This window comes from Gopherus flavomarginatus, chromosome 12 (assembly GCF_025201925.1).
Source record: "Gopherus flavomarginatus isolate rGopFla2 chromosome 12, rGopFla2.mat.asm, whole genome shotgun sequence".
In the NCBI taxonomy this organism is placed as follows: domain Eukaryota; kingdom Metazoa; phylum Chordata; order Testudines; family Testudinidae; genus Gopherus; species Gopherus flavomarginatus.
Window position 1 is genome coordinate 35,052,848 of NC_066628.1, and position 22,747 is coordinate 35,075,594.

A 22,747-nucleotide genomic window follows, 5' to 3' on the forward strand; every position below is an offset into this window, starting at 1 on the left:
CAGGTGCTGGAGCCTGCCAGGGGGCAGTGTGGCTCTTGGGAGCTAAAGGAGCCTATCAAAGTGGGAATCAAAGGAACAAGGCAGACTGGGGTCTGGGGAGTCTCAGCCTGTATTTAGTTAAATTTTTACTCTGTAATTGTCACACCCATATTTGGGGAAGGCCAGGGGGGAATTAGATTAAAACCTGATTTATTATTTTCAAAAAATCTCATGTTTTTTTGGAGGGGGCAGGGGAGGGTCCCTACTCAAGATTTTTGAACTCTTAGGCTATGGTCATGTCATGCAAGTTCTATGACTGTGAAAGCACCAAACTTCTTAACCGTACTTTTTGTTGCAAATAAATTATGAAAATCAATTAACTTAAGGTTTTTGACAGAAATCTTTTAGATAGGAGACTAAGTTGTTGAGGTATTTCTTTCCAAAGTACCTTGTGGTTGTATTGAAAAAGATATCGGAGGCAACTACCATATGTTAGACCACAGGAAATGGTAAATGCTACAAGATTTATGCAGTTGCTTTTGTCCAATATCAAACTCAACAAACTCAGAGTAGCTAGGAGTCAAAAAGTATTGTACTCTCAGAACAAAGCAGACACGGTTGAATTTCTGGGGTAGTTTCACAGATATATACTTGAGAAAAAATAACTCAATTATTTTTGTCTTGTTTTTGTTTTGTTCATTCTCTGTCCTAAGATGATGATCCAGAAATACAAAATTAAGGAATTCAGTCACTCCTTAGCAAATATGAATTTATCCTGAGTAACCTGGAAGTCTTTGAATTTGAAGTCTGTTTGAAGTTTTATTTATTGATGCTCACATTGCTAAAATACTATTTTGAGATAAGTTTTCAATATTTTTTTTGCTGTTTAGGTTTGAAAACTGAATAGATCAGTTAGTTTTCACAGTTTTTTTTTCTTCTTTCACATTTGCTGTTGATGTGGAGGTGCTTGTGAATTATCAGATTACATCATCATTTCACATCAAATAAGTTTTTGTTGTTTGAATTTTTCTTCTGTTATAATGAAAAAGAGGATCAAAGAAAACTTCAGAAACACAGTAGAAGTTACTTAGGAATTGTCACAACAGATATAGTTAGTACACATTGTTTTTCTTCTGCCAACCGACATAGGCCAGATTCCTTGACTTACTATATGACCTGCAGAAGTAATAGCTACCTCTCTCATGAAAGACACATTTTTATCTGCTTATGCAATTTACACCCGTGACTAGATCGAAAGACATGTCTTCCATAATTACAATCTCTCATGTTCAAAGTTAGCCTTGTTTCATAACCGTATTGTGCTATGGATGGGATGTTTTTATTTGGTTTTCTAGAAATGTGTTAGTACAAGTCTAAACTCATTTAAGAAAACAATACAATTGTCCAGTGCCAACTGAGACTTTTCCAAGCCATATGGCCAAACACTACTTAATACTCATCCCTACCCAACATCCTCTTCATACTTAGAAAAAGCCTGGAAAAACATGAGCCTTGCAGCGTTCTCTATAAGTTGTCATATCTCCTTTCTGGAAGTCCAGAAAGAGAGATTATTTCCGGAATCAAGTCGTCTCACCAAGAATGCCATTCTTTTTGGGTTGTCATAGGCAGTGTGCAGCTGGATAGGCTGTGAAGAAAATACAGTCTATCCACATAGCGTAAAGAAATCAAAGGTAATTAGTTCTTCCTCACTTTGTGGAAGGTATTCCCCTCCCCCCCAAAACATGCAGAAGATCACTATAAATTACAATATAACCTACAGAAGGATTTTGCATACAGTAATGTGAGGCTTTCTAGCAAACCTTGAACCAGAGACTCCCTGACTGACAGGTCTCTTGAGGTATCTGGCTTTTATAGTTTCTTATACCTTAATTTCCCATTTGTTAGTCTGCTACACCAGTGCTTCCAGCAGGATTTATTAATTTAGTTATTTCAGTGTTAGTAGCAAGGCAGTCATCAACTTTCTACATAGGTGTGTGCATTTACTTATTTGCCCTTTTCCTTGTTTTCTGTGAAGGCTACAAAGAGAGACAGAACACTGTAGCAATTAACCCTCCCCCCCCCCCAAAAAAAAAAGGCAAGCAGAGCTACCTTTCCCACTTCTTTCATAGCACATTCACTCTGTGGCATGCAAAACAAGTGAACCCACAACAGTAAAGAGAACTGCTACAATATTATACAGTTAGAGAAATCAGGGTGCAGAACATTTAGGGTCAAAATGAAAACATTAAACTACACCTAGAAATCCAGTTAGCAGATTCTGGAGCACAGTTAGTAGAATGCCTCTCTCTCCAGTTACCTTGGCCAAGCTAGATGCTTGGGAACTGTTCTGCCTTTTTAGTGTTATCATCCCCTGCATATAAGGAGCTTGCTGAAATCTAAGAGCTCATTTGTTTTTCTCCACCAGGTGGAGCATCAGTACCTTTGCTAAGTGAGGAGATCAGGTTGAATATAAGAGAAAATGCAACAACAAAGTTAGGTGATATTTTCAAACTGGTTAGATGATTTTATGATCTCATCAGAAGTCTGCTGGACTAATTGCATTGCGGTCTGCACTGATGGAGGCATAGCAATGACCAGAAAGTGTTCTGGTGTTGTGCAAAAAATAAAAGCTGCGGCATCTCGTGCTATTTGGACACACTGCTTTTTACTCCAAGAGGCGCTTGCTGCAAAAGATGTTGAACCAGGTCTTCACAGTGTTCTGAATACAGCGGTAACTCTTGTAAACTTTATTAAAGCCAGAGCAAGAAACTCCCTGTGTTTTGCTGCACTCTGTGAGGAGGTGGGTACAGAGCACCATTCCTTGCTCATGCATAAGGAGATGAGATGGCTATCTCGAGGCAGAATGCTTATCCATATATTTAATCTCAAGGAAGAGTTATGTACTTTCTTAGTTGATAAGAAAACTGAGTTTGCCAAAGTGCTGAAAGATGACCTTTGGCTAGCAAAACCACTGGATTACCTTGTAGATGTATTCAGTTAAATGAGTAAGCTGAATAAAACTGTGCAAGGTGGGAACACTAATTTTATTGCCCAGCATGAAAGAATGGAGACATTCAAAAGAAAACTACAACCCTGGAAAGTTCTGTCTGTGGGGGCACTACTGATATTTCTAAGCTCTTGCATTCTTTCATTCAGAAAAGAAACATTGGCATAATTAAACCTCAGATAGCAGCGCATCTATCTGGTCTGCTTAACAAATTTAATGCTCATTTTCCCAAACTCATAACAGAACAAGCTGCTACACAGATGTGGAATACAAACCCCTTTAGTGAGAACATTGATGCTAAACTTCCATTCAGTGTCACGTCAAAATTGTTAGAAGAGCTCATTGACTTTTTGTCAGACAGGTCCCTCAGAACCAGGTTCAAAGAAATGCCACTGGAGACATTTTGGTGTCAGGGTTCCAATGAATACATCCCTGCTTCTTCTGCAGCACTGAAAGGTTGATCTCCTTTAGTATCATCTACTTGTGAAAAGCTGTATTTTCAGCCATGACACAAATGAAAACAAAGTACCAAACCAGGATGAACTTTGACCATGACGTGTGCGTGTGCTTGTCAGAGATACCCCCATATCTTGACAGAATTGTTGATCAGCACCAAGAAGTTTGACACTGAGAAAATAAAATTAATATTCAATTTTTCTGAACCTATATTGTTGTTTTTAATATATTTTTATATGTATGCGTGTGTGTTTAATTGTAAAACAATCCATTTAATACAGCTTTTAAACTAGTGGGTGTGCAGAAAAAGCATTGTGGCATAGGTAGGCCTTGGAGTTTTTATAGCATTTTGAGGGGGGCTTCAGAAAGAAAAAGGTTAAAAAGTCCTGTAGTAGATGACCTCAGCAAGCACTTCTCCCAGGACTAGGAATGGGAGCTGAATCCCCAAATCCTCAATCAAACGTTTCAAAGCTGGCGAGATCCCAGAAGTAGACCTTTTTGCTATGGTGATTAATAAGAAATGTAAACACTTCTGCTTTGTGGGAAGGGGAGGTCCTGAGTCCTGTCTTTCTGAGAGATGCACTTCTAGTTCCTTGGACAGAGAGTCCTTCTGTATGTTTTCCCGAACACCCCTGATGGTGAAAGTGATCAACAAGATCAAACACAACAAAGCCAGGATTATATCAATAGTCCCAATGTGTCCCAAATGGATATGGTACCCTTACTTGATTCACCTAGCCATCTGTCAGAAGATCAGCCTTCCATTGATTCCTCATCTTCTTTCCCAAGACTTCAGCCATACTCTTCATCCCAACTTGGTCACTTCATCTCAAAGCTTTGCTCTTCGATGGTTCACGCAACTACAATTGACCTCTGTTTTAAGGAGGTTAAAAAAGTATTAAACTGTAGGAATGATTCCACTAGATCCATTTACCTTCACAAGTGGAGCCCATGCTGTGTCCAGAGAAGTGTTCCTCCTGCCCACTTTTCCCTTTTGATCATCCTGGATTACCTCCTAGGACTGAAGAACACAGGTTTATCTGTGACCTCTGTCCGAGTCCATTCCTTTCATTCAGCGGTTGAAGGAGTCTCAGTCTTCACCCATCTTACAAATGCAATATTTCTGAGAGGACTCTTTCCACAACTTAAGGAACCCACTCCTATTTGGGATTTGAAATTACTTCTTAGATGCCTGATTGGGACCTCCCTTTGAGCCAAGGACTATCTCTTCCGTCGTTGATTTATCTCAGAAGATAGTCTTTTTGGTGGCTGTTACCTCTGTTCATAGGTTTGGTGAAATAGGAGTTCTAATGGCAGATCCTTCATTTACAGTATTTTGCAAGAACAAAGTCATGTTACACCCATACCCAAAATTTTTACCTGTGTTGTCCAGAGTGGTCACAAGGGAGCATTCTGGGATAGCTCCCAGAGGCCAATAATGTTGAACTGCATCCACATTACCTTTCACCTGGGATTGCGATCTCTATTTAAGCACTACTCCACTTGTCAAGGTGGAGTACAGTAATCAGATTAAAGAGCTCTTTAAATCGAAAAAAACGGTTTGGTCGTATGGACGGAATCATTTTTTTTTCCGAATTAACTCTACTAACTCCACAATAACGAACTAGTGTTGCCCAGGCCTTTGACACTAACAGTCTGGTTGATTTCCTGTCACAGATAGAGCCAAAGGTTTGACGATTTTCCTCCCAGAGACTTTCCAGATGAATCTATGACTGTATCAAATTCTGTTTTAAATCTTCAAATATACAACCTCCTTGTAAAGTGTTGGCCCTTTCCACAGGATCCTTATCTCCGTCTATTGCATTACTCAAAAAATGTTCCTCTTTTGGACATTTAGGCAACCATTGGCTTTTCATACAGATCTTTTCCAATCATTACTCAGTGGTCCAGTATTCTAAATTAGATGCTTCTATTGGAAATGCTGTGTTATCTGCAGTCTGAAGTCCAGCTGTGAGTAGTGTTCAGTAGTCACATAAAATAGTGTACCCATAAGGACATTACTAGAAGAAGAGGTTACAAACCTTTCTGCAATTTTACTCAGTCTTCTTAGACCAAGCCAGTGCAGGGTTTGAAGAAGTTAACTCCATACCTCCAGGAATGAATTTTTCAAATAGAGCCTGACCATTCAACTCAAAAGAATCCTCTTTTCATTAGGTCTATAGAAGTTTACCTCTAGATCCTGATCTTAAACTCTCACCCATGGTTCCTATTCTGGAACTGTTATATCTGAACTCAGCACCTTGAATTTTTACCAAGATAATGGCCAGATCAGCAGCTGCTCTTGGAAAAGAAGGCCTTTTGAGTCACCCCACCATGAGGGTCAGTTAGTCATTTTCAAGTTAAACCACTGTTCAAGCCAACCTTCTCTCAAATATGGTCATTTCTCAACCAATGTAGCTGGCTATTTAACAGAAATTTGTGGTAATCCTGATGTATCCTTATATATTCAGGAGATCAGTGCAATACTAAACAGAGTATAGTTGTATGAGAAGAACCAAAAAACACTTCAGATAGTCACACAGATGTCATAGTGTCCAAGCAATTGTGAACCAACTAACAATAATTATCTTAAGATATCCTTCAGCTAAGGTTACATGTAAATAACAAGACACTTCCACCTGCTTGATTTTCTCACTGCATGGTGAGCTAGGTGCCTAACAAGAGTTGATTGGGTCAATATTGGACTCAGTGTCGTCTGACCAAGTCTCCATTCTGCTATGACAGATCAGGTGCTGTTTCTGTACTCACATGATAAATAATGATGTCTTTATTTTAACCAAAGACCTGTCATTCATTAGCCTCAACTAAAGGGCAGGAGGGTCACTGTTGGTCCAGTGTCTCACTCCTAGTGCAAACTATCTTAAGAGTCTGTTCCTGCTTAGTTAACTTCAAACATGTGCAGCCAGTATCCTCCATGGGCCTCCATATAACCCTTCGAGCCACAGAGAGCAGTTAAAGGCAAGTACATCTGGTAATCAAGTACTCACTATTGCCCCTTTTCTTCCTGTAATGCCCTCTTATAATTAGTCTTCCTTACCGACTCGATCCTATTATTGACCTATTCAAAATACTCCTCAGAATGTTCATCCTGGTGCCAAGGAGTTAAAAAGGATATTGTGTAAATATAAGGAATGTAAGGACTAATTCCAGTAAATATACCATTACTATGTATCAGTGAAGTGGGTATAATTTTGTTGTTGTTGGTTTGGATCTGGATGAGTGATACTTAAGAGGTAAGATAAAAATGTTTCATATTCATTAGGAATGTCAATGTACAGATGTAAGTAATGTAAAAATCTTTTATTCTTTGACCTAACTACAAGAGAACCTGAGAGTGTCAAACACCTAGGGAATGGAGGTTGTTTGTAATTCTGAAACCTTCGGAACTTTGAACAAAATATTATGGTGGTTCTTTCAAAAGTTTACAACTGAACATAGATTGAATACAGCTTTGAAACTTTACTGTGCAGAAAAAAATGCTGCTTTTACCATCTTAATTTAAATGAAACAAGCACAGAAACAGTTTCCTTACCGTGTCAAATTTTTTTTTAACCTTTTGCCTTTATTTTTTAATAGTTTACGTTTAACACAGGACTGTACTGTATTTTCCCTCCCCTCTTCCCCAATCTCTGCTGCTGCCTGATTGCATACTTCTGGTTCCAGATGAATTGTGTGGTTGACCAGTCAGTTCATAAATCTGAGGTTCTGCTGTATACATTTAATGTTAAGTATTTTAAACTCAGTTTCACAAGAACATAGTTTTGGACACTACTAGTTTTCTTTAAAAATAAAAGCATTTTGTACAGAAGTATCACTGTCCAAATCCTTACCCTGGAGTCAAATAATAAAAACAATCCTAAAACTCCTAACATACAGAATTTCTCTTTTGGGCTTCTTTTCAAGGTTATAGTTAAAGAAAGCTATGTGTGTATATAACTTGTTTTAGCTTCCAGTTGCTGTTACTTTTCTTCCCAGCAAATAATGATGTTGGAAATTGGTCTGTACCTTTTTTCTCCTCCTCCAGTCAACCCCAGTATGTCACCAGTAGCGTCATCCTTTAATAAGGTGGAACATTTCTAGCTAGTACCGCGTGATCCATGGGAATGAAGACTACAGCTGGCAACTGTTCTTAGAGAACAAGAAGAGCAAGTAATATGTCCTTCTTTGTTTTGTTATAAGTAACAAAGTTGGTATAGCAGGGTCCAGATAGCCAAAGTGTGTTTGATTAGAAGTGCTAGGTTTAAATGACACAATCGGTATTAGTTTTTCTTAAAGATCATTTTTCTGCAATTCAGCATTATGAAATTGGCACAGAAATGTTCATGATCCTGCAGGAATTATGATGAAGCTTCTGAGCATCATGGTTTTTTCGATTGGATAGCAGAAGGTTTTCATACAACTGATCAGTAACGTATAAAAAGAAATGAAAACAAGTAATAATATGTGCAGTAGTCAATATGATGTGAAAAACCAGATCATTCTGAGAACTGAACAGATACAGGCTGATTTAAAAGTGCACCTCTTGTGCTCTGAAAAGTGAGGGTTTGACAGCAGTGACAATATCTCATTATTTTCCAGGCCATGGGTTGATGCCGGCGTCAATACTGACCTTTTTTTCTTTCAATCCGTATGGTTCTGGAGAGAATATAGCTTTTATTTTGGGTTTTAAAAGCTCATTGGCTGCAATTTTGTTAAATGTTTGTACCGTATTCTGTTTAGTTTGAAATAAGTGTTCTGAACAAATAGGAATTTGTGAATGCTATTATATAGACCATATATTTCCAATTTGGGTTTAATTATGTTTTTTGTGTGTGTGTGTAATGTATAAAATTTTGTTTTATGCAGGAATACCACAGGAAAAACTAACTGAGCTATATTCACATCTCAGGATACTTATTTTATCACATATTACTTAGCTTCACTTTTGTTGCCATATTTTAATTTAGAATTCCTGGAGTGGCATGGCCTTATAATTTAGTGTAATGGCTTATAAAGACAAGGTGTGTACAGGACAGCAAAGATGTTGTCTAATGTATATGGATAAAATCCATCTTGATTTCAGCCTCCTGAGAATTATAGAGGTCCATGTTTAACCTCATTTCTTGGAGGACTGTCTAACAGATGCTTTTTAGAGGTAAGGCATTTAGGAAAATAATTGTTTTTCCAATTAAAAAATTAACTGAAGACTAGCTGTTTGGATTCTAAATTCTGTAGCTGCTGTTAGGAAATACCTTCATGTGTGTCTATTTTGTTCAGAGAAAAAATCAGTTACTATATGACAGAAAAATTATTCCAAAGGTATCCTGTGCTACTGCTTAGTCAAGGAAAACATGTTTAAAAAAATTCCTATAACAAATAGAATTTTATTTTTTCTCTAGCTCCTGGTAAATCAGACAAACTGAAGCTTCATTCTGGGTGTTATACAGTATAGTCATTAGAAACCCTTGGTGAAAATAGAGCCTCATATTTTACCGTATATTTGTGTAGTACTCTAGTTTTGTAATGTGCAACTTAAGAAATCACACTTCTGTCTGAAAATGTTAATACCTGCAATAAATATGACTGAAAGTTTGGATGGGAAAAATATTTTTCTAGTTTGTTTGCTTTACACATTTGACAGCACTTTTGGTATTGACAATTTCCCCATTCCACTGCGGTCACTTTCCCCATTTGTTTTATGGATGATGTTTCACTCAGGTGGAAGAAGCATTTTTAAAACAGGAAAATGTAGTTATAAACCTACAAGAATGTTAGGAGTACTCAGACAGTGGTAGTATCTGAAACTACTTTTAACTAATTTTTAACAGACTATATTTCAAGTTGATGGTCTCTCTTTAACAAATAAGACACAGCAGGCTGAGTATTCACAGGCTTGGTAAAAATGAGAGCTCAGAAATACCAACTTTATTGCATTTAACCAGAACAAACCATTTTAGCTTAGTTTACGTTTTTTTGACATGTGGACAGTCACTACTAATTCCTTTTTTGTAAAACAGAAGCTGTTGATAAAATAAAAATAGAGTGAAAATCAGTTAAACTAGAAGTAAAGCACTGATCAAAATCAACAGCAAAACAAATAGGGAAACATTCTAGATTTAGAAAAGGAACTTAGCTCATGGCTTTCAGTAGTTATTAACTCATAGCAATGCCACTGTCTACTTTGGCTTGTTTTCAGATATATTTTTTCTCTGTTGGCTTAGGGGTTCAGAGCAGGAGTTGGAAGTGATTACTAAATGACAGTTTTTCAAATCTGAGTTCCTTTTCAAAAAATATTTCTGGCCTTGTTTGTAAGTCTCTTATATGGACTGCTTTAAAAGTTGCAAGAATAATATCTTCTGTTTGTATGGAACATACAAAAAAAAACTATTCCCTAATGTTCTCATTAGTTAGTTAAAATAGTCCTTATTCCTATTACTGGAAAAATAAGGTTTTCTTTGTTTAAAAATGTAAAGGAAAAATTATTGTATTTTTTAACTATTGAACAGTTAGAAAGCAAACTATGGTGATTTTACTGAAGTCACTCCTATGAATAAACTGATTTGTCAGTTCCATATAGCTACAGGCTTACATGTAACGTCTTAAAATTTATTTTAACACATTTCTTTTTTATTAGTTCTTAGGAAAGTCAGCTCTCCATAAACCTGTAGTGTTTTGTTAAAGGTGAGTTTTATCGGAATAATAAGGTAGAATTACAGTCGTGTGTCCTGTATGAGACCTTGTCTTAGGAGATATTTGATTTATAAAATGGATTCTACTTAAGCTTATAACAAAATAAAATTAGTCCTTTTATTTGTTGGTTACACATCAAATGGTTAAAATGACTGGAAGAGAACTTGGATAGAAACTGTATGTGCTGATGCTGGTGAAATTTAAATATGTAACTGGAGAACCAAACATGCTTACTAGTATTAGATGAACATTTTGAAAAGGCTGACAAGAAATAGTGTTGTTAGTGTGCAACAAGTTTTTCTCTTTCAAATATTGCTCTAAAATGTTGTGAAGGAAACTGAACTGTCAGAAGGAGTAGTCTCCCTGTTATATGTTCACGCCAAAGTAAACCTGTTTGTATTTAAGATAAATAATACCGTTGTTATTCAAAGTGATTATTAAATATATATATGATTCAATTTGGCATTGCTGCAACTTACTTTATTTAGGATTATTTTGCAACTTGCATCAGAGTGTATTTAAATAAAATACTTGCAGGAACAGGATGTTAACGGCAGTCTTCCTCGTGCTAAAACAAATTTAGCAAACTGACTATTGCAAAAGTTCACCTGCATGTTCTTTATTTTAATGAAGTGCTTTGTTAAAAAAAAATCAATAAAATTAATGGGGGAGGAGGAAAAATCAGGTTGTCAGATTTATAATTGCCTGTAAGTTTTAATGGTTGTATTCAATGGCAGTAGTAAAAATAGTTGGAACACTGAAATGAAGTAACAAAAGTTGTTTGTAATGGGTGTAAGTTGGCATTCGATTTTATACTAGCTAGCTGATAACTAACAAAAATTATCCAGAATGGATTTCACACAGGAATCAGATTAATGTTTACCTGTTGGCCACCAGAAAGAGCAAATATGGATTTTAGATAGACTCTAAGAAGGACTTTAAGCATAGTGGAGTGGTCTTTAATTTGTTGGAGTTTTTTACGTATGTTATGAAATAACTTTAAGACATACAGTATTATATAATTGTGATTGATCCTGAAATAAAATGAACTTGCATTCTACTACTATTTAGCTAACACAGGGAGCTGCAATATCTTATTAGTTATGTAAAGATTAAACCTTTTTATAGCAAATATCTGATTTATTTTTTTAAAGATGGAATAGAACATCTAGCAAAATGATCAGTTTTTATCACTGATTAGCCATTCCTCTGGATATATGTAGGTTATAGTGTCACTACCTTGCAATGTAATAGGATAGCTGGATCATTTGGATTATAAAATAGGCATTTTCTATAAATTTGGCAACATAAGGTTTAGATGAAAAGATGAGTATACACATGCTGCTTACATTTGAATTATACTTTAAATAGAAAATCATTTTGTTAATGCAGTTTTGTATGTGATGTTTATTATATTGCTTCAGCCACCAAAGCTTAACAGTTATGTGTGTATTGAAGCAGTGCACACGTGATCCATAATATGGGTAAGTAATAGGTTTCATATTAGTGGGACCAAGTCTGATGCTATGCAGTCGGTATAAAAAGAAGAAAAAGTAAAGTTCAGTTTTCATTAACCAACTGATACCAGTGGTCTTTGGGTAAAGTTTCTAAAAGTACCTTAGTCCCTTTGACTTTGAATAAGACTGTGACAGGATGGTTAAGTACAGTAGAACCTCAAAGTTACAAACTGACTGAGTAACCACACGCCTCATTTGAAACCAGAAGTATGCAATCCAGCCACAGAGAGATGGAAAGAGGGAGAGGGGAAGCAAATACAGAACCAGTGCTGTGTTAAAAGTAAACTACTTAAAAAAAGAAAAAAAAGACAAAGTTTAAAAAAAGATTATTTGACAAGGTAAAGAAACTTCCTGTGCTTGTTTCTTTTAAATTAAGATGGCTAAAAGCAGCATTTTTCTTTTGCATAGTAAAGTTTCAAAGCTGTGTTACATTAATGTTCAGTTGTAAACTTTTGAAAGAACAACCATAATGCTTTGTTCAGTGTTACGAATATTTCAGAGTTATGAACAACCTCCGTTCCCAAGGTGTTCGTAATGCTGAGGTTCTACTGTACTTTAAGAGTCTGCTTGGGTTTTTGTTGTGTTGTTTTTTTCTACCTATATGTATCTATATCTCAGCAAAATGACTGACCAAGTATTATTTTATCAACTATAGTTGGTTAATAACATAGTAAAAGCATCCTGATTGGCTAATAACTTCGATTGGTTAATAATTAAATCACGCGGTGTTACCGTGTGCTTCAAAAAGCCACAGGAGACACTGCAAAAAGTCACTTGTGGCTCCCAAGCCTCAGTCTGAGTATCACTGGTTTAGTTCATAAGTTGAATGACTATAGCCCAAATGCACACATTAGCGGAACAGGTATATTAATCAAAGGCAACTAATTACTTGAGCAGGTTAGCTAATTAATGCAAGAGGAAATTGGGTAAATGATGTAAAGAAAAAAACAGAGTCAGTGAGAAGGTGGGGAGCCAGCAGGTGCTGTTTGGACTTGTTAGGCAACCTGTTAATGCTGACAAGCCCCGGGATGAGTTCAAGTTAATGGTTTTTCTTCTGGCTCTTTTTCTCTAACGTGAGGAAGGACAGAATCAGTGAAGCATCTTGAGTGGGAGCACCAGTATGGTACCTATTCAGGCAGGGATTTAGGTGCATAAGTTATTTAAGTGCTTTTTAAATTTTTGACCTTTGTGCTTATTGTGCTTCCTATAGAATTTGCCTGCACCAAAAGATGAAGGAATGATCATGCTAGAAATCTTTCTTTGCGTTCATGGATTATAATTTTTAGAACTTCAGAAATATTTATCTATTTGAGTTAGTGAAAGCAAAAAAGTTTTAAGTCTAGCTAAATGAAGAGAAAGTATTAGGAGAAATGACAGCAAATCTGTTTTAGTGTATTAAGTTGACCTCAGATGTTGTCTATATGTACTGGTTCCATTCAAAATAGTGGGTTTTTTTCCAAATTGAAAAAGGCACGGTCAGAAGGGAAATTTTATTTTCAGGCTTGTAACTTACTTAGATTTAAGTTGTGTCTATTCAGGATTCTGAGGTTATTACAAACAAATGGAGCGTAAATGTCTTCAAATTAAAAAAAAAACACTTTCAAGAATGTTTATTAAGTGAGACTAATAACTTCACCCACAAATTTGACAGTGGTGATTGTACTGAGATGTTAGAGCGGTAGCAATTCTAAGAATGCAACCAAACCTTCAAAGAGGCATCAGTGATGTGCAATCTAATTTTATGGATAAGACAGCTCAGATAAAAGTCTGACAAGAATTGTAACTGCAGACTTAAAACATGTTGAATTTAATATAAAATTAGTTTGTATTTCAGGCGAAGGAAAGTGAGGAAGGAAAGTAGTTGCAAAGGCAGTGCATTAAAAATATTGAGGGAGGGGTGAATATGCACCTGTTAAAAGCTTTTGTACCTATGCATCAATATAAGCTACTGTACATATGTATTAATAAACTTTAGGTTTTGAAAATGTCCGATCGTCATGTTTATTTTTGTTCACACTGTATACGTTCACAAGTCTGCAAGATAACTAGTGGTCTCCAACCTGCAATTATTAAAGAATTTTTTCTTCTGCATAGCAAGCAAAGCAAGAAGCATCTCAGTCTGATGTATTGTTTTGGACTGCTGTGCTGTATGTTTATAAACAGGGGCTTTGATTAATATGCTCTCATGTTTGTTGCTTAGATTCTTTTTTTAGATAGAGGCAGGAAAGTAATTAAGAATTTGGCAGCTTGCCAATTTACATATGGGACTTGCTCCGAATATTACAGCTACTGTTGGTATGCCAAATGTCTGGAGCTGTTGTCATAGAGGGAGTGGAAAGGAGGAAGACATAAAGGAGGCAGGAATGTATTTGCATGCAGCCAATCAGCAATATGCGGTTGTTCTTTTGGCTGACTTTCAAAATACAGAAGAAAAGCAGCTACAGTGCTAATTGTAGCTAGGTCCTGAAGTGAAAATGTTTTGTGACAGTTGAAAGAATTTAAAGAGGAAAGAAGATTGGTTTAGTGTCAGCTACAATTAGATAATCAAAGATTAAAAATCCTAGTCTCTTGATTCCTTAACCCAGAGTTAAAGGGACTGGAGATTGCCAGGGGCCGGGGGGAGCTCCCTGTGTGGAAAGGGCATTTCCAAAGCCAGTGCAAGTAAGGCCCGACTGAGCTTGCAGGTTGTCTGGACGCACGCTTCCACCGAGAGATTTTCTTGGCAGCTCTACAGGATGAGGCTCACACTGTACACAGCCGACATATTGAAGCTGAGAGCCCAGGCGAACATAGATGAAGGAATAGAGACAGCTCTGCACACAATGTAGCGTCTCCTAGGATGGTTGGGCGGCACCTTTCCTCAGGTATTTCATTACCCATCAGCCCCTTTTAGAGCAGAAAAAGCCTCCACAAAAAAGCCTGTGCAAATAGCATCTGCTTCTGTTAAATCAATTTATTACATAACATTTCAGAGACAGAGCAGCAGCACAGCGTCCTAAGCTTTTGGCTGCATTTCAGGTTTGATAAAATGGCGTCATCGCAGAAAGAGCTGTTTGCTAAAGATATGCTGCACTGAGCAGAAAATTGAATTATTTGTCATTATTTACTATTGTTTTAGTTTTAGAGAGTTAGTGTTTAGTGGAATCCCTGCTAATAATGAAGAATGCTCTTTATTCTGCTTGTTTTTCTTGATGCATTTTAAAAGCTCTTGCATTGAAGGAAACAAGCTACATTTTAATATCATGGTGCAGAAAATTAAACTAGATTAACAGGCTTTTCCACTTGGTTACTTAATTTTTTTTTAATTGTTCTATTGAATTCTCTTATCTCTTAACTATCTTCTTACACTATATGTTTTTCTAGCACAGTTTGGCAGTTTGAGCATTTATACAGTCACTGTTCTTTGAAAGAAATTTTGGACAAAATACTTTCAAGAATTCATCTTGGGACTTTAAATCTGAGAATAGTTGTAAGCTGGCTTCTTGCTCGCCTTCAAACGTACAACAGTTTTAAATTTGTCCGGATCCCAGGATTGATGAAATTAGACAAAATCTGCTAATGTTGTTAAACATATCTGACAATTCAGCTAGTAGCACTTGAATTGAGATGTTTTTTCTTACTTCATGCTGCCTTTTATTCTTTAAAATGAATGTTCCGACTCAATTTTTTGCTATATAAAAATTAGACTACATTCGAGCTAAGCTTTTAAATGCCTTTCTGGCAATTCCTGTTTATTTTATTAACATTTATTGTAATGCTTTTAGAATTCTGTTAAGATGTCCACTTGAATCACTACAGTGAGCTACTTATTTTGGGAGAGAAGTAGTTGTCCTTTTTTGACTTGCCTGATCAGGATACATAAACTTTATCTGATTAGTACTTTGATTTAAAATCCTCAGCAGGACTGATGTAATTGGCTTTAGTCATTGCTTGCAAAATTAACCAATTAATTGAGTTATTATGTTGGCTGAAAAAATAATTAAAACCTAGAATAAGATTTTCTTGTAACGAGAGAAGGTTTTGTTTTTATCTTTAAAATTTTTTTTTCCTTTCCCCCTAAGGGGGGGAGAGGGTTTTATAAGTGAACTTGAGCTTTTCATTTTTTTTCTTTTTTAAATCTGTTAATGTGCAACTATCAAGAATCTGAGCCAGTCTCTGATATTTCATCCAATTCCCCTCTCCCTCCTCCAATATGCTTTTGTAAATCAGTTAACTCTTTCGTTGTGGTTGAAACTTATTAGATGTAATTAGTTTGAACTGTGTGCAGTGAACAAATTGAAATTTGGGAGATATGGATAGTGTACATTATTTTTTTCTAGAATAGAATGCAAAGCTGAAAAGAAATAGTTTATGTAAACCACTGGATATCACTGGAGGGGGTGTAACTTTTGAGTAGACTGCATGATATATGGAATGGGTGTTCTGTTTGTTAATATGAGTTTATGGATAAAAGAAGCTTTTCTGCATTTCTTGCTCTTCTCAGAGTTCATATTTGTTATCTGTTTACTTTTGATGGTGCTGCCAAACTCAAAACTAATATTTGAATTGTTCAAGCTAATTATGGGCTGTTGGAGCAAAAAAAAATATTGGCTTCTATTTTGAATGAGTAACTAAATCAACGTTTTAAAAGTATATTTCACCACAGTTCTTAATGATAAAAAATATTGTCTGTCTTTTACTCTTTGTAAAGGAGGGACTGATTTATTAGTGATTATTGGTGACACTGCTTAAAGCTATGCATGTTGGAGGTAGCCCGTCCTCAGGCTTTCTCCATTCAGCTTTCCTAATGAACCTTTAATCCTGAACAGCAAAATGCCAGCTATTTCCAGTCCTGGACTGTTTCTGAACAGAAACTGCTCATGGTGCCGTTTTGCGGGTGGTTTTGTGGAATATGGAAATGGCCACAAAGAAATGACAACCTCAGTTTTAAATTGCTCCCAAAGGTGAAATATTGATGGATGAATTTAGTATACAACATAGTAGCTATTAAATTAAATCTGTCTGAAATATATAGCTAAAATTATTTGCCTCCTTAAGATCATTTCCTTTATTTGATCACATTTTGATTGTGTTTAGTGTGTGGGTACTGGTTGGTGTTGCTGGCCTGTGATGTATAGGAGGTCAGACTAGCCCTTCTGGCCTTAAACTCTGTGACTCTATTTTATTTTCCTTCCTTCTAGGGTACTAGGAATCATTCGTAAGATTTAGTCTCATCTTGACAGCTCACTTGCTGTGTGACCTTGTGTAGGTTAATCTTTATGTGCCTCAGTTTTTTTTCTCATCTGTGAAATGGGTATAATACTGACAGGATAGTTGTGAAACTTAAGTGTGGAAGACATTTGAACTTACCAGATCAAACATATTATACAATTCCACAGTAATTGTGTTACAGTAGAATTTTTCCTTTCTGATTGACTATGTATTAAATTTTACTTTTCAAGTGAACTATATTGTGAACAGGATGCATATGTAACAGAATGCAACAAACACACAGCAATGTTTAAAAATCTGTTCCATCTTCAATGACCTATCAAGACTGATGCTCAAACTAGTCTGTTTCCTGCACAGGACTCCTGGACATTAGATTCCTGAAGCAGATTGGTTTCCTGTTCCCCTTGCTTTAAGTGTTTGTCATCAGTTTTCAGGGTAAATATGGCATCCTGAAAGCAGATAAATGAAATAGTAATTGAGTTTCCAATATTAAATTTTGTAATGTTCTTTTCACTTTTGGGTCCTAACAGTTTTATTTTTTAAAACAAACTTTGGCAATGCTTATGAAGAACTATATCCTTTGTTTGGCTTTAGATTGTAAACCCTTTACTGCAGGGATTGTCTCCTTTCTATATTTGTACAGTACCCAGCAAAATGGGGCCCCAATCGTGATTTGGGGCTTTTAGAAGCTGTCCTAATATAAATACTTACAAAATAATAAAATACTGACTAATGTGGCATTGAGATAGAAACTGTCACTCCCCTCTTTATTATGTGGCTTTCAGTAATATAGCTAGATTATTTCTGGTCTTTTAATAAAAAGAATACTATGTTATATTTTAAAAGTTTAACAGAATTCATAGTAAAGAATTTGCATTTGTTTTGTTGATTAGGCAGCTCTAGTCCATTCTGTCATTTGTTCTAATCAGTTTGGCTCTTTCTCGCTGTTGTGATGTAAGTATCCCTGATGGTGGACTCCGGCATGTGTGTGATCTAAATGATTGCATTTTATGCATCCATTCTGTGGGTGTTCTGTGTCAGTCTTCGCAGCGAAAGTGTTCTGGCATTTCCCATAAGGTCTGGTTCAGAGTAGTGGAGCTACTTTTTGAAATGCTTTACTACTACATTTCAAAGGCAGATGGTACTCTGGATGAACTCAAGGAGATGAGGTCTATCTGGTGATCCTGTACAACCTTTCTTCAGACTCTAGAGTTCCTGTATGACTGCATTCCAATACTTCTGCTAACAAGGACAGAGATCCATTGTGATTTTGGTAGTCCCAACCTGGAGTTCACCAGATCTGATTCTCAGTCCAGTTAGAAATACAGACCAATTACCAACTCTTGTCTCTTCTGTTGTAAGACTATTTACATTGTTAACTCAGAGCTGAAATTTCTGTGCAAGTCTGTATAGAAAGTGGCTTCTTGTTAAGCTCTTGTTTGGATTGTACACAGGAAGCTCAACAAAGTCAAACTTTCTCCGAGAAAGAGCTGGGCCTTGAAGTGGCATAGGAAAGTAGCAAGACCATCTGGCAGCTATATCAGTGTTCCATCCTTCAGTTACAGACAGCCTCAGTCTTTCACCATTGTAAATTAAAGAAATTATTGAAAGTACTAATAAAAATCTTTACACCTGTTTGCGAGCCACCACCTACTTCTGAGATGTTTTTTTTTTTAATCCCTACCATTGAAGATTGCGTTTTTAATGACTAGAACATAACTGAAAAGTCAGTGAGAACCAAACCACGATGGCTAAACTTTCTGATGATGATATTTTCTGGAGGATAACATTGTACTATATTTATACCCCAAATTCCTGTTTAAGGTGGCTTTGGACTTACATTTAAACAAAGCTGTCAGCCCCTCCTAAATGTTCCCTGCAAATATTTCTAAGACAAACTAGGTTTCATAATCCAGATATTACGGGCTCTAAGTAATTACCAGTATCTGAATAATATCAAACAGTCTTTTACATAAAGAATCCAAGATTGTGCCATTTGAAGATGTTTTTTTTCCTCCCCTCCCCTGAATTCTTTCTGTGCTCAGATTAGAAAATCTGGTAAAACTATATACAAACCTACTATTGTCATGTGGGTCTGTCACGGAGTGTGGGGGAGTCCAGCCCTGAACCCCTCTTCCTGGGACCCACAGTGACTTTTAGCCAGCCAGTAAAACAGAAGGTTTATTGGACAACAGGAACACAGGTTACAGCAGAGCTTGCAGGCACAGTCAGCACCCCTCCACCGAGTCCTTCTGGGCTTTCAGGGTGCTTGGATCCTAGCTAGGATACCCTGAATTCCGCCCACACAGCCCCAAGCCCCAACTCAAAACTGCTTCCCTCCAGCCACTCCCTTCCTTTGTCCCCCTTCCCCGGGCAAAGGTGTTGACCTTTCCCCTCCCTTACCTAGCTCAGGTTACAGGCTCTGGTATCGTCCATCCCCTAAAGTCCTCCCCTGCTCTCCCATTCCCCACACAGACAGCCCCTACTCCATCACAGGGTCTCAGTGCCTGAGAGTTTTGGGACACATTTAACCAGGTGCCAGGCAGTCTCCAGAGCATGTTTTAGGAATATCTCCATCACAAAGAATCATAAAATCATAGAAACGTATGTTTGGAAGGAATCTGAAGAGGTTATTTAGTCCATTTTCCCACTCTCTGCTCCCCTCCCCCACACAAACACACACACCTCTCAATGCTGAGGCACAGGACCAAGTATACCTAGACCATCCTTGACAGGTGTTTGTCTAATCTGTTCTTAAAAACCTCCAGTGACGGGGATTACACCAGCTCTCTTGGTAACCAATTCCAGTAATTAACTATTCTTATAGTTAGAAAGTTTTTCCTAATGTCTAACCCAGGCCTGCACAACATGCGGCCCCCGTGGGATCACTGTGCAGCCCGTGGGCAAGTGGTGGGATGGGGCTGCTGGGTTCGCCTTCTGCCCGGAGGGGGGCCCGCCTCACAACCTTGTGCGGGCAGCATTCCAATCGCCCTAACGGCCAGGACTGCACGTGTCTCCGTCTCCTGCTCCCCCCACCTGGCCTGCTGAGGCAGGAAGCGCTGGGCACAAGGCAGAGCCAGTAAGTGCCAAGCAAGCAGCTGTGGGGGAGGGGGAGATTGTGCCGAGACATCCCCCCCCCCCCAAGCCCCGTCCTTTGGTTGGGGGCGGGGTGACTACTTCACTAATTGGTCCCAGGGCAGCCTCCATAGTGACTGGGGGCTGTGTGCAGCCAGGAAATCCCCAGAGGAGACGTGTGTTTCTCTCTGTGTGTATGTTGCACCTGCCCTGACCCAACTGCGCCTGGGCTCAAGCCGCAGCTCGGGGACAGGGGGGCCTGGAATGAGACTGCCCCCTTCAGTTGGAGGCGAGGCGGCACTGCGCTAGTTGGTCCCAGGGAGGCCTTCGCAGTGATTGCAGGGGGTGAGTGGGGGTTGAACTGTCTGTGTGCAGCCAGGAAATCCCCGGAAGAGACATATGTGTGTCTGTGTGTGTGTGTGTGTGTGTTGCACCTGCCCTGCCCTGACTGCTGCCCCCATCCCTGGTCTAGGGACCTTCCCCCTCCCCGGCACCATCACACTGCCTCCCACCCCACTGGCTCCCTGCGACCCCTTTGTTTTTTGTCTTGGATAGTCACATCGAATCCCTTCACACTGTCCCCCTTTCCCTCCCCTTATTTCATAGCCCCAGAAAATCCCTTCAAACTGTCCCCCTTTTCCCTTCCCCTTATTTCATGGGGTATGACGAGCTGAGCGGGGGGGCGGACAGTGACGGCAAGGCTTTATACTGGGGTGAGAGCGATGTTTCCACAGGGCTGGGCAGCGCTGGGGGGTGGGGAGGGGGTGGTTCAGCGGGGTCGGAGGATTTTGCCCCTCAGCTGTTTTCTTTGGAGTAATATGGCCCTCGCCTCTTTACGAGTTGTGCAGGCCTGGTCTAACCTAATCTCCCCTGCTGCAGATTAAGCCACCACTACTTAGCCTACCTTCACTGGACATGAAAAACAATTGATAACTGTCCTCTATAACAGCCTTTAACATATATGAAGGCTATTACTAGATTCACCCTTTCTTTTCTCAAGACTGAACATTCTGAGTTTTTTTTAACTGTTCCTCATAGGTCATGTTTTATAAAGTTTTTATCATTTTTGTTATTCTCCTCTGGAGTCTCTCCAATTTGCCCACATCCTTCTTAAAGCTTGGCACCCAAAACTGGACACAATAGAGCAGAACAGTTATCTTGTGTGTCTTTCATATGACACTCCTCTTAATACACCCCAGAATTATATTGGCCTTTTTCACAACTGCATTACATTATTGACTCATATTTGTGCTTGGCAGAATTTGATTTTTATTTTTATAATTTCAAAGATAATACTAGTGTTTATTTTTAAGCATTTTTAAAGATTTTTATCTATTTAAATTTTCACAATTGCACCAAATTATGGGTTTTAAGCATTTTTTCTTTCAATTCTTATCTATTTAAATTTTCATAGAAAATTGTCAGTTGGTCAAACGGGAGAGGTGTCAGACAATTTAATGATCATCAACGTTGAGATTCAAAAAGTTTAAGCTTTATAACTGTTAAAACACAAATTATCAACATTACATGTCAAAATATAAAAAAGTACCTTAAATCAAACTCTAATAAATTCTACAGCAGCGTTTTTCTTTGTTTTTGTGACGGGTGATGGAAAGAGTTATGTAGTGCCATTAAATTGACTGTATGATCATGAGCATAGCCGTGAATCAATGGCAGTGGTTTATTCAAAAAGGAAATGATCATTGCAGTTGTCGTTTAACTACTGTGTAAACCTTTTTTCAATCTGTGTATACTTGATACGGTGTAAGCATGTATTAAAAGGTTGCTAGGCAGAATGGTATTTACTGATAGAGCATTTGGCATTTTCCACTGACTCTGTAATCATGCTATATCAGTGGTCTCCAACTTTTTTACGCTCAAGATCGCTTTTTGAATTTAATGGCAACCCAGAATCTACCCCATCCCTTCCCCAAAGCCCCACCCCACTCACGCCACGTACACCGCTCCATCGCTTGCTCTCCCACACCCTTACTAACTTTCTCTGGGCTGAGGTAGGTGGTTGGGGTTCGGGCTCTGGGCTGAGCCTGAGAGGTTCTCAGTGTTGGAGGGGGCTTTGAGCTGAGCCTGCGTTAGAGGTTTGGGGTGGAGGAGGGGCTGAGGGGTTCAAACTCTGGAAGGGGAATCAGGTCTGAGTGAGGGGTTAGGGATGCTGACTCTGGGAGGGGTGTCGGGGCTGGGGCAGAGTGAGGTGCAGTAGGGGGCTCAAGACTGCTGGTTGGGGTGCAGGAGGGAGTTTGGGATGCTGGCTTTGGAAAGGGGCTCAGGGCTGGGGGTCTGGGTGTGGCCTCCCGTCGAACAGCACTTATCTCCAGCGGCTCCCAGTCCGTGGTGTAGCGTGGTTGCTGCTAAGGCAGGCTTTCTGCCTACTCCGGCCCCGCACCACTCCCAGAAGAAGCCAATGTGCCCTCTGCGGCCGCTTTTTTTTTGGGGGGGGGGCACGTGGCTCCGTGTGCAGCCCTTCGCTGCAAGCACCGCCCCTGCAGCTCCTATTGGCCACAGCTCCCCATTCCCGGCCAGTGAGATCTGCGGGGGCTGTGCTTGCAGGCAGGAGTAGTGCACGGAGGAAGACCCCTCCCCACTGCGGGGCTGTGCTGGCCGCTTCCAGGAGCAGCTTGGGGCTGGGGCAGGCAGGGAGCCTACCTTAGCGGCAGCCCCACTGCACCACCGGAGATCACAATAGACTGGGAGATCCTCTAGAATCGACCAGTCGACAGTTGGTGATCACTGCTCTATATTCTGACTGGTGAATAGTGTTTCGGTTAGCAGCATGTTTCGTTTTATCACTGCATAT

The 22,747-nt window shown here is 38.7% G+C and overlaps 1 protein-coding gene across 10 annotated transcripts in view; it reads left to right on the forward strand.

Moving 5' to 3' along the window:
- The window catches only part of TNRC6C (trinucleotide repeat containing adaptor 6C), a 573,800-nt gene that overhangs the window by 467,356 nt on the left and 83,697 nt on the right, over nucleotides 1-22,747 (forward strand). The window contains exon 1 of one of the 10 annotated variants that reach the window (XM_050919208.1): nucleotides 14,109-14,513. The exons of the other annotated variants lie outside the window; for them this stretch is intronic. Coding sequence (XP_050775165.1) covers nucleotides 14,489-14,513 — 25 coding nt within the window. The 5' untranslated portion in view covers nucleotides 14,109-14,488. Of the gene's footprint in view, nucleotides 1-14,108; nucleotides 14,514-22,747 lie in introns of those variants that run through there. 10 annotated transcript variants of the gene reach the window in all.